This window comes from Culex quinquefasciatus, chromosome 1 (assembly GCF_015732765.1).
Source record: "Culex quinquefasciatus strain JHB chromosome 1, VPISU_Cqui_1.0_pri_paternal, whole genome shotgun sequence".
NCBI lineage: Eukaryota > Metazoa > Arthropoda > Insecta > Diptera > Culicidae > Culex > Culex quinquefasciatus.
The window spans coordinates 61,171,463-61,184,300 of record NC_051861.1 but is presented as its reverse complement, the minus strand read 5'-3'; the positions used below and the strand labels follow the sequence as shown (position 1 = coordinate 61,184,300).

The 12,838-nt window shown below is 45.0% G+C and overlaps 1 protein-coding gene across 1 annotated transcript; it reads left to right on the top strand.

Moving 5' to 3' along the window:
* Nucleotides 1-1,288: 1,288 nt before the first annotated feature.
* Nucleotides 1,289-2,750, top strand: LOC119769889. Its single transcript, XM_038263681.1, has 2 exons — nucleotides 1,289-1,993; nucleotides 2,055-2,750. Exons 1-2 carry the CDS (start codon nucleotides 1,289-1,291, stop codon nucleotides 2,748-2,750), a joined length of 1,401 nt encoding a protein of 466 aa, XP_038119609.1.
* The last annotated feature ends 10,088 nt before the right edge of the window (nucleotides 2,751-12,838 follow it).

Sequence of the window (12,838 nt, the reverse complement as noted above, 5' to 3'; positions counted from 1 at the left end):
AATTACTTAAGATAATTGCAATTTTAATAAAAAATCATATAAAAGCAGCCCTGCTGACAATCTGTGGCTCATTCAATGAGTGGAGAATGTTGTTCTGATGTCTAAGAATGATATTCAGTCATTCTACTAAATTCTACCTTATTGTAATATTTGTTTTGAAACACATTTTTTAATAAATTCCAACAAATTCCATAAGAAAATAGAAAATTTTAATGAAATTTCAAATAAAAGCAGCCCTGCTGACAATCTGTGGCTCATTCAATGATTGGAGAATGTTGTTCTGATGTCTAAGAATGATATTTAGTATTTCAACCAAATTCTACCTCATTGTAAAATTGATTTTTAAATACATTTATAAAGAAATTCCATCAAATTCCTTAAGAAAATTGCAATTTTAATAAAATTTCAAATAAAAGCAGCCCTGCTGACAATCGTTGCTCATTCAATGAGTGGAGAATGTTGTTCTGATGTCTTAGAATGATTTTTAGTAATTCTACCAAATTCTACCTCATTGTAAAATTGATTTTAAATACATTTATTAAGAAATTCCATCAAATTACTTAAGATAATTGCAATTTTAATAAAAATTCAAATAAAAGCAGCCCTGCTGACAATCTGTTGCTCATTCAATGATTGGAGAATGTTGTTCTGATGTCTAACAATGTCTAACGTTGTGTGTGTGTGCGTCGCACGTTGTTATTGCACCTCGATACAGCTCCGCGAAAGTGAACCTAGAACCACCGAATTACCGTTCCGTCGTGGCCGAAAGGGTGTTTAATCAACGCCGAAGTGCGTCGCGAACCGGCATCGCGTGTTATAATTGACCCGCAATCGACGGCCGGGCAATAAAAGTGAATTTATTTTTGCCATCCATCGTCGTCGTCGCGGGACAAACAAGCAGAACAAAGGGCTAAGTGTGGTGTAGCAACAAGACCAGTGGCAGTGCAGTTGTGTCGATTGCGTATACGCACACTAATTGAAACCGCGCGCGGTGTGCCGAGTGTGCAATTTTTGAAAAAAGTAAACGGGCAAAAAGTTTTAAACTTTTTTGCAAAAAATAAAATAAATGTTATTATTGTGAAATTTGGTGCTAGTAGTGAAACTCTTTTACACACACAGTAGAAGACGTCCTCTTCCGGATATGAAGACCGTTAGGCTTCGAGATAAAAGCCCCGTTACGGTAGCGTGAGAAAACCGGGGCTAGGCTTCGGTAGCCCTTAGGTGGTTCTCCACCCCGAGACCAGGTAGCGCAGCCTGCGCAGGCTGCCTACCGAAAAGAGGATCGCGAATGGCAAGAAGGCTAGAAATCCGGAACAAACGGCAGAAGCCCATAGAAAAGCAGACCACAGATTGGCGACTCGGCTCTTGGAACTGCAGGTCTTTAAATTTCTTGGGTTTCGAATTCGCCTTAGCGAAGGAGTTGCAACCTCGCAACTTCGATGTTGTGGCACTGCAGGAGGTGTGCTTGGAGGAGGAGCAAGTGCTCGACTGGCCAGGTCGGCAGACCAATTCCCGTTTTTATCTGAGCGGCGGCAAGGACAAGAAGCTGGGTACCGGCTTTATCGTGCGGGGCAAGATGCAGGATCGCGTGTTCGGCTTCACGGCGATCAGCGAGCGGATGTGTAAGTTGAGGATAAGAGGCCGTTTCTTCAACTACAGCATCACCAACGTGCACTGCCCCCACGAAGAAAAGAGCGATGATGAGAAGGAAGCATTCTACGCGACGCTGGAGGAGGTGTACGACGGCTGTCCGCGGCAGGATGTAAAGATCATCATTGAGGACATAAACGCTCGGTTCGGAAGGGAGGAAATGTTTCGACCGACAATAGGCCCAGAAAGTCTACATGCGGTCACGAACGACAACGGCCAACGCTGCATCGACTTCGCAGCCTCCCGTGGAATGGTGGTCAGGAGCACCTACTTTCCTCGCAAGGACATCCACAAAGCCACCTGGACATCACCTGACCAACGGACGAAAACGCAAATCGACCACGTCCTGATCGACGGCCGATTCTTCTCGGACGTAACACACGTTGACTCGGACCACTACCTAGTTGGAGTTGACATGCGCTCAAAGCTGTCGACGGTGTACAACCAACGCCGAAGCCGGCGGGCCTCCGTTCAACACCGCGTGTCTGCAGAACGGAGATGTGGCCCACAGTTACGCGCAGCAGCTGGAAGCAAATCTGCCAGGTGAGGAGGAACTTGGCGCAGCCTCGCTCGAGGGTGGTTGGATCCGCATACGCTCAGCCATCGGCAGTGCAGCGGAAGCCACACTGGGTGCTCTCTCTCTCGCTCTGATCCGAGTCAGTCGAAACGATTGGCACGACGACGAGTGCCAACAGATTACCGCCGAGAAGAAAGCAGCTTACGACAAGAAGCTGCACAAGGCGACGAGAGGGAACGTGGAACGATACAGGCAGGCTCGGAATCGGCAAGTCGCGGTTTTCAAGCTCAAGAAGCGCCAGCAGGAAGACCGGGATTGCGCAGAAATGGAGCCGCTATTCCGAGCTAACGAAACGCGGAAGTTTTACGAGAAGGTGAACCGGTCCCGCAAAGGCTTCGTGCCGCGAGCCGACGTGTGCAGGGACAACGGTGGAAACCTGATCGTAAACAAGAGCGAGGTGTTGGACAGGTGGAAGCAGTACTTCAACGAGCACCTCAACGGCGATGAAGAGACGGCGATGGAGTCAACTTTGGAGCGCCCGCAGCTGATGAACAGTTCCCAGCACCTGATCTGGAGACGGTGAAGAGGAAGATCAGGAAGCTGAAGAACAACAGAGCTGCCGGCAAGGATCGGTTACCCGGTGAGCTCTTCAAATATGGAGGAGAGAAACTGGCGAGGGCGCTTCACTGTGTGATCTCCAAGATCTGGGAGGAGGAGAAGCTACCGGAGGAATGGATGGATGGCGTCGTGTGCCCCATCTACAAAAAGGGCGATAAGCTGGACTGCGGCAACTACCGCGGCATCACGCTTATTAATGCGGCCTACAAAATCCTCTCCCAGATTCTCTGCCGTCAGCTGTCACCCCATGCAAGGAGGTTCGTGGTGCCTTACCAAGCGGGCTTCACTGGCGCGCGCGCCACCACGGACCAAATATTTTGTCTCCGACAGATCCTCGAGAAATGTCTTGAGTACAACGTGCCCACACATCACATCTTCATCGACTTCAAGGCGGCCTTGTTGCAGGGTCTTACACGTGGTGGAATTAGAACGTACTCGGAGTAAAAGGGAAACACAACTAGCTCGTGTGATACAAGAGGGAAGAATGATTTTATTTGCTGCTTCTGTTGACACAACTGTTCTGCTGTCGATCTAACCAGGGAGCCAGCGATACTTGCGTCGATGCCGATCGCCTTCCGAAGCTGTCCTAGTTTCACCGCGGGCAACGGCTTTGTCAGCAGGTCTGCTTCCATGTCCGCCGACGGACAGTACTCGAGGCGCACCACGCCTTCTCGAACCAGGTCCTTCACGAAGTTGTACTTGGTGTCAATGTGCTTGGACTTCTTCTCGGTTCGGTCGTCCTGGGTGAGCACAATGCACGACTGATTGTCCTCCTTCACCGGAATCGGAAGAACGGTTGGTTCTCCGATGTCGTCCATCAGCTTGCGTATCCACTTAAGCTCCTGTAGACATTCGGTAAGAGCGATGTACTCTGCCTCGGTGCTGGATAGGGCTACACACTTTTGCTTATGGCACCCCCACCCGATAACACCACCGCCGAGCTTGAACAGGTATCCAGAAGTTGATTTCCGGTCGCTTGCATCGCCAGCCCAGTCGGCGTCCACAAAAACTTCCAGGCAGCGATCGTCGTTCCCAAGGCTCAGTTCCACGTTCAAAGTTGCCTTGATGTACCTTAGCACCCGCTTGGCCTCCGTCCAGTCAGCTTCCGTCGGATGTTGCACTCTACGACCCAGAATCGAGGTGGCAATCGAGATGTCCGGCCGGCTGATCACGGCCATCTCCTCCTTTTGTTGTGGGAAACCGGGATCCATGGGCACTTTTGATGGCTTCACGTTTGTCATGCCGAACTGCTCCAGCACGCGGCTCAGGTACGCACGTTGGTTTATGCGGAACCGCCCATCCACCAAACGCACCGATATTCCGAGGAAAAAGCTGAGGTCGCCCATCACCGATAGCTTAAATTGTTGTTGGAGGCCGTCAACCACGGCCCTGAACTCTTCCTCAACATTGCAGATCACGATGACATCATCAACGTAAATCAGCAGAAATACGTACTGATTGCCTTCACACCGCACGTACAAACATGGATCTCCTGTGGACGGAGCAAACCCCATGCGCTTGAGCACCTCGTCGATCCGCTTGTTCCAGACACGGGCCGCTTGTTTGAGCCCGTACAAGCTGCGCCTCAGCCGGCACACTGAGTTCTGGTTCCCGCTTTCGAAGCCTGGAGGTTGCTTCATGTAGATCTCCTCCTGAAGCCGCCCGTAGAGGTAGGCCGTCTTGATGTCAACATGTTTTGCTAACATCTTCCTCCGGCTGGCAATGGTAAGCATCAACCGAAAATGTGACCAGTTTGCCGTTTTCGTCGGTTTTGCACTTGTATATCCACTTACAACCGATTGCGCGATGGTTTGGGGGAAGCTCTGCGAGTTCCCAGGTACCGTTCTCGTAGTGCGACTGCATCTCGTCTTCCATTGCCGACTTCCAATCGGCACGCTGCGGGCTGTCCATGGCTTCACGGTACGTTTTCGGTTCCACTTCTCGCTGCTGTACCGTGTTAACACCATACGCGTAACGAACTGGTGGAACGCCGGCGGTCGATCTCGGCGAACGCCGTGGTCCCAGTGCTAGAGGATTTACCGGCGGGTCATCATTACGTCCAACGGGTTCTGCAGGATCGTCGTCGAATCCGGCGAACTCTTCCTCAGACTCAGCATCGTCAAGACCTGCTTCCCCAGATGATTCTCCGAGTTCTACATCCGTTTTCTTGCTTGGTACTGCCGTCACCTGCTTTGACCCGTCTCCCAGCTCCATGAACCGAACGTCCCGGCTGCTCACAATTTTACCGCTCTTGGCCCAGTACTTTTGGTCCAATCCAGCTTCTAACAGCATGCAACGGGCCATTTCACACAGCGATCTATTTTTCCTCTCCGAGATCCCGTTTTGTTGGGGAGAATATGCTGCTGTGTACTGCGGTTGGATGCCCTCGTCAACGTAGAATTGACGCAAAGTTTTGCTGGAGTATTCCCCGCCTTGGTCCGATCTGATAGCGCGCGGTTTACGCCCCACCTGAGTTTCGACCATCCGCACGAACCCACGAATCTTTTCCTCCACTTCAGATTTCCTTTTCAGGAAGTAAACAAAAGTGAAGCGACTATGGTCGTCTATCATGGTGACATAATAACGACAACCGCCGGGCGTGACTTTCGGCATGGGCCCGCAGACGTCACTGTGGACAATGTCCAGCACGTTTGTTGACACTTTTTCTGCAGCCTTGGGGAACGCGGGGCGCGCCATCTATCCAGCAATGCAACTTTCACAGGTCCACTGTACTCCGCAGCTCTCGACCGTCAACCCGGTCGCCAGGTTCTTCCGCTGGATCTCGCCGAGCACCTCCGGGTCCCGGTGGCCGAAACGACAGTGCCAGCTGTGCGGACAGTTCTTCTTATGCGGCTGCATTATCACTTTCACGACCCGATTTTGGCTCGTCCGGAGCCAATACATATCGCACTTCTTGTCGCCGATTGCGATAACTTTGTTCGCAAACACAAGTTTACACACCGAATTGTCGAAATTCGCAAACACTCCTTTTGCTGCGAGTTTGCTAACCGAAATCATGTTCCCTTCCAAACTTGGAACAAACAACACGTTGGTGAGAGTGAGTTCGACCAGTTCACCACTACCATTAAAACATTCGATTTGGCAGTCACCAACACCATCGACGCGTTTTTCGGTTCCGTCCGCGACAACTACATTCGAACGCGAAACACTTTCTAATCGAACGAAAAAGTTCACATCACTACAGATATGAGATGTCGCACCCGAGTCCAACAACCACGAACGCGCAAACAATGGACTTTTGTTTCGACGCACCATGAAGTTGAACAACTTTTTGTCGTTTTCGCGCACTTTCCGGACTCTTTGTTCCGTCTTCGGCTTATTCTTCTTCGCCTGCGTCTTCTTCGCCAGAAATTCTTTGCACTGTCGTTTCAGGTGCCCCTTCTGACCACAGAAAAAGCAGTCGCCGTCCCGTGCCTTCGTCTCGCCTTCCGCTTTCAGGACACGTTCACCGACGGAACTTCCAGTTCCATAAAGCTTCTCGCTCTCGTCGATGAGTTTCGACCTGACCAGGTCCATCGTCAATTCCTTGTCCGTACGGCTCTCCAACGCTGTGGTTAAGGTGTCAAAAGCCGACGGCATGCTCCGGAGCAACATGGCAACTTGCATGTGCGCCGAAAGCTTTTCGCCAGAGTTTTCCAAACGTGCAAAAAGGTCGTCCATCCCGTACAAAAACTCCTCCATGTTCTCACCCTCCTGGTAATTTGTGCTGCAGACCTCCTTCAACAGCGCAACTTTTCCGGTGAAACTCGCCTTGTGGTGGTGGGCCTTAAGCGCATCCCACGTGGTTTTCGCCGTTTCCTTGTCCATGATGAGGTTATGTTGATTGTCCTCCACCAATAGCACGATGGTCGCCATTGCCTTGGCGTCCCCTTCGGTCCAGGCAGCTGTTACTGGATTTGGTGGTGTTCCCGGTTCAATGCGGTTCCATAAGCCTTCTTTCATCAGGACCATCTTCACTTCAAACGACCACGAGCGAAAGTTCCGGCTGTTAAGCCGAGTAACGCCAACTTTGGAAAAGTCCATTTTCGCTTTCCACGAAACTTCCCGTTTTTTACGAGTCTCGCACGAATTTACTATAACTTTTCGCGTCACGTTACTTTTTCCGTATTTCCCGGCCGTTCCAGTGGTGGCACATAACCTGTTGCAGGGTCTTACACGTGGTGGAATTAGAACGTACTCGGAGTAAAAGGGAAACACAACTAGCTCGTGTGTCAGATCGTGTCTTGCGAACCTTCGTGGTGAACGGACACTAGAGCTGCGGTATTTTTTACTACCTAAGCTCAGAGTTATTTCAAAACAAAATTCACAGTCTTTTTAAAGACTACCTGAGTTACTTTCCAAAATTCTAAACAGTCTTTTCAAGACTAACCCCACCTGAAATTTTGTTGTATTTTACAAACGAAGCCATCTTTTTAAGAGAACTTTGCTTGCAAAATGCGTCAAAACAAAGGTAAACGCAAATCTTCCGAAGATTTGGTCGTTACGTCGGTGAAGCGTTTGAACGCTAAACCGGCTAACGGAAACAGAAAAAGAAAACAGCCTCTTCTGAGGTCTGATTCTGATTCTGAATGTGAGGTCAATCCTCCAATTCCATTGACAAACAGTTTCGGTGTTTTATCCGAAACTGATGACAAGAACCTTCTCCTCGTACTGAGCCTTCTGCCGTCGAGAAACGAGTAAAGGCTCCGCCAATTGTAGTGACTTCCGTCTCCGATTTGGCCAGCTTTCGAACGCAACTGAAGAATTGCAAGAAACTTGCAATTTGAAAGTTTCGTTCCAGCAGTCGAAGAGGAGAATGTCGCTTGTTGACGGAATCTTTACAAGATCACCAAACTTTTGTTGGTTATTTGAAAAACCACAAACACAATTTCTACACGTATGAGACCAAGAATGCTCGTCCATTCAAGGCGGTCTTGAAAGGTCTCTCCAACGACTTGTCGGTAGATGAGATCAAAAACGAACTTAAGGTGTTGCTTGGCTTTGCCCCATCCCAAGTAATACCAATGAAGAAAAAATCAAACGGGAATATTTCTCGCTTTGGTTTGACTTCACAATTTTATCTGATTCATTTCAACAGAAATGAAATCAACAATTTGAAACTTTTGGACAAAGTACAGTTTTTGTTCCATGTACGGGTAAAGTGGGAGCATTTTAAGAAACATGGCGGTAATGGCCAGAATCTGACCCAGTGCCGGCGTTGCCAGGCATTCGGTCATGGTACTGATCATTGCGCCATGGTTCCAAAATGCATGGTTTGCGGGGATTCTTCTCACGACAAGGACAATTGTCCCGTGAAAGAAGTCACCCAATTTAAATGTGCAAATTGTGGTGGAAATCACAAATCAAATTTTTGGGATTGCCCCATCAGAAAAACCCGATTTAATTCCACCTGGGGTGAGATAGAGCCTTTCTTACTAAAGAATATAACAATGGTAGAACCTTTTTCAATTCATAACATCGACTTTGTTTATTTATAACGTCAGCACAAAAGAAAGTCTTATGATGAAAGCAATGTATTATAAATGATATGATTTCCAAAGGAAATAAAAAACGCAATTTTCACCAAAAGAATATTTTCAATCGTACAATATGTTTGTAAGTTTGTAATCAAACAAGCGTTTATGACAAACGCGATCATAGCAAGCTTCCCTTGCGCCAGTGACAACAAACACCGCGGTTTTGGTTTTTTAGCTTCGGTACGAGCACTTTTGTGTGTTGGACCAACACTGTTGGTATTGTCCGTTTTTTTTCAAAGGTACACGCCGCGCGGCATTTCAGAATGTGCCGCAGGCACTGTTGTCAGCGATGTTTTGCCCGCGAGCGAGAAGAAGCTCTAGCTGGCAACGAAAAAAAAACAACAACACAACGCTTGAAGTTATACCTCTACACCATCGCCTCTTTAGCACAAGGCGCCGTGTTCGGTGAGCGCGAGTGTGGAGAGGAAAGGAATATAAGTTCTCTCCTCGCTCGCTTGCGATCAAAGCTTTCCTTTTCACCCAACAACAAGAAGCAAGCCAAGAACTTTCGAAGAAGATCCCCACTTTCTAAAAAGATCCCCACTCTCTAAAAGCTCTTTCAAATTCACCTCAATGTTTCTCAAGATTTAATCTTTTGCCTCTGATCTAGATAAAATATTAGTTAGGACACAAACCTCTAGACCACCACACAACAAAAATAAATGACAGAATTTAAATCGCATAATGGTCTCATGTCGCAGGTTTCAAAACAAATACTGGACAGTTATGCATATAATGATAATACTAAAGAGCCGAAAAATATACGATGTCTATAGTAGCAAATGAAAATCGATAGGGCACCAACACATATTAGAGTATATTGGATCCCAATAACAAGACGCGCCAGCAGTACGCGCCAGCATTAGAAACACAACTTGACAACTTGTCGACTTGGCGACGATGCGTCTAAAATCGATGCAGTGTGATTTTTTGACGATTTTTCCGAAGAAAATTCATGCTGAATCGACATATTTACGAAGATGAAAATGACGTCCAGCCTTAAAGTAAAACCTATACCTTTCTTTAGTAAGAAAGGCAAAAAGTAAATAGCTCTAAAAATTGATCCGGCTTGCCGATAGATGTCAAATTTGTTTCAGATGCTCACTCATGGTCTGTACTATGGATGTAGAAAGAAATTTCGGATAAAATCGGAAATGAAAAGTGTTGGCAAAGGTCACCAGGTGGGCTTTTACCTTTTTTTTAGGGATTTTTTTTTTCTTTTGGTAGGTTAATCAAACGGCTCTAACTCCAGAACCAGATTATGGATCTGGATGAAAATTTGGGAGGTTGTAGAGCTCGAAAAATGCAATTTTTGAGATAAATAAAAGAAAAGAAAATGAAAATTTTTGACCATATTTTCATTTGAAAACTGTGTATTTTGTTGAAAAGTCTGGCCGCATCCGAAAACAGATGGATATTTCGAAATTCGGTCTCAAAATGACCCTTGTTCAGCACACCAGCTTTCAAATGCACTTGGAACAATCAAAATCGAAAATAGGGGAACCGAGGATTACGCGACACAAAATTTGGCAAAAAAATTTACCACACACGGACATCACTCAAACTCCACGGAATTTATTTTCTCAAAATTCGAGGGTTGGAGATAGGCGAGTTCTGTCAAGGTGAATCGATAGAGCGTCTAAAATCGATGCAGTGTGATTTTTGACGATTTTCCGAAGAAAATTCATGCTGAATCGACATATTTACGAAGATGAAAATGACGTCCAGCCTTAAAGTAAAACCTATACCTTTCTTTAGTAAGAAAGGCAAAAGTAAATAGCTCTAAAAATTGATCCGGCTTGCCGATAGATGTCAAATTTGTTTCAGATGCTCACTCATGGTCTGTACTATGGATGTAGAAAGAAATTTCGGATAAAATCGGAAATGAAAAGTGTTGGCAAAGGTCACCAGGTGGGCTTTTACCTTTTTTTAGGGATTTTTTTTTCTTTTGGTAGGTTAATCAAACGGCTCTAACTCCAGAACCAGATTATGGATCTGGATGAAAATTTGGGAGGTTGTAGAGCTCGAAAAATGCAATTTTTGAGATAAATAAAAGAAAAGAAAATGAAAATTTTTGACCATATTTTCATTTGAAAACTGTGTATTTTGTTGAAAAGTCTGGCCGCATCCGAAAACAGATGGATATTTCGAAATTCGGTCTCAAAATGACCCTTGTTCAGCACACCAGCTTTCAAATGCACTTGGAACAATCAAAATCGAAAATAGGGAGCCGAGGATTACGCGACACAAAATTTGGCAAAAATTTACCACACACGGACATCACTCGAACTCCACGGAATTTATTTTCTCAAAATTCGAGGGTTGGAGATAGGCGAGTTCTGTCAAGGTGAATCGATAGAGCGTCTAAAATCGATGCAGTGTGATTTTTGACGATTTTTCCGAAGAAAATTCATGCTGAATCGACATATTTACGAAGATGAAAATGACGTCCAGCCTTAAAGTAAAACCTATACCTTTCTTTAGTAAGAAAGGCAAAAAGTAAATAGCTCTAAAAATTGATCCGGCTTGCCGATAGATGTCAAATTTGTTTCAGATGCTCACTCATGGTCTGTACTATGGATGTAGAAAGAAATTTCGGATAAAATCGGAAATGAAAAGTGTTGGCAAAGGTCACCAGGTGGGCTTTTACCTTTTTTTAGGGATTTTTTTTTCTTTTGGTAGGTTAATCAAACGGCTCTAACTCCAGAACCAGATCTGGATCTGGATCTGGATGAAAATTTGGGAGGTTGTAGAGCTCGAAAAATGCAATTTTTGAGATAAATAAAAGAAAAGAAAATGAAAATTTTTGACCATATTTTCATTTGAAAACTGTGTATTTTGTTGAAAAGTCTGGCCGCATCCGAAAACAGATGGATATTTCGAAATTCGGTCTCAAAATGACCCTTGTTCAGCACACCAGCTTTCAAATGCACTTGGAACAATCAAAATCGAAAATAGGGAACCGAGGATTACGCGACACAAAATTTGGCAAAAATTTACCACACACGGACATCACTCAAACTCCACGGAATTTATTTTCTCAAAATTCGAGGGTTGGAGATAGGCGAGTTCTGTCAAGGTGAATCGATAGAGCGTCTAAAATCGATGCAGTGTGATTTTTGACGATTTTTCGAAGAAAATTCATGCTGAATCGACATATTTACGAAGATGAAAATGACGTCCAGCCTTAAAGTAAAACCTATACCTTTCTTTAGTAAGAAAGGCAAAAGTAAATAGCTCTAAAAATTGATCCGGCTTGCCGATAGATGTCAAATTTGTTTCAGATGCTCACTCATGGTCTGTACTATGGATGTAGAAAGAAATTTCGGATAAAATCGGAAATGAAAAGTGTTGGCAAAGGTCACCAGGTGGGCTTTTACCTTTTTTTAGGGATTTTTTTTTCTTTTGGTAGGTTAATCAAACGGCTCTAACTCCAGAACCAGATTATGGATCTGGATGAAAATTTGGGAGGTTGTAGAGCTCGAAAAATGCAATTTTGAGATAAATAAAAGAAAAGAAAATGAAAATTTTTGACCATATTTTCATTTGAAAACTGTGTATTTTGTTGAAAAGTCTGGCCGCATCCGAAAACAGATGGATATTTCGAAATTCGGTCTCAAAATGACCCTTGTTCAGCACACCAGCTTTCAAATGCACTTGGAACAATCAAAATCGAAAATAGGGAGCCGAGGATTACGCGACACAAAATTTGGCAAAAATTTACCACACACGGACATCACTCGAACTCCACGGAATTTATTTTCTCAAAATTCGAGGGTTGGAGATAGGCGAGTTCTGTCAAGGTGAATCGATAGAGCGTCTAAAATCGATGCAGTGTGATTTTTGACGATTTTTCCGAAGAAAATTCATGCTGAATCGACATATTTACGAAGATGAAAATGACGTCCAGCCTTAAAGTAAAACCTATACCTTTCTTTAGTAAGAAAGGCAAAAGTAAATAGCTCTAAAAATTGATCCGGCTTGCCGATAGATGTCAAATTTGTTTCAGATGCTCACTCATGGTCTGTACTATGGATGTAGAAAGAAATTTCGGATAAAATCGGAAATGAAAAGTGTTGGCAAAGGTCACCAGGTGGGCTTTTACCTTTTTTTAGGGATTTTTTTTTCTTTTGGTAGGTTAATCAAACGGCTCTAACTCCAGAACCAGATTATGGATCTGGATGAAAATTTGGGAGGTTGTAGAGCTCGAAAAATGCAATTTTGAGATAAATAAAAGAAAAGAAAATGAAAATTTTTGACCATATTTTCATTTGAAAACTGTGTATTTTGTTGAAAAGTCTGGCCGCATCCGAAAACAGATGGATATTTCGAAATTCGGTCTCAAAATGACCCTTGTTCAGCACACCAGCTTTCAAATGCACTTGGAACAATCAAAATCGAAAATAGGGGCCGAGGATTACGCGACACAAAATTTGGCAAAAATTTACCACACACGGACATCACTCGAACTCCACGGAATTTATTTTCTCAAAATTCGAGGGTTGGAGATAGGCGA

What these genes read in the sequence shown, in the direction of transcription:
- LOC119769889 (XM_038263681.1), top strand. Translation starts at nt 1,289, where the DNA reads ATGGCAAGAAGGCTAGAAATCCGGAACAAACGGCAGAAGCCCATAGAA. An exon ending in CGAAAACGCAAATCGACCAC is followed by an intron (nt 1,994 to 2,054) that starts GTCCTGATCGAC and finishes ACCACTACCTAG; the next exon opens with TTGGAGTTGACATGCGCTCA.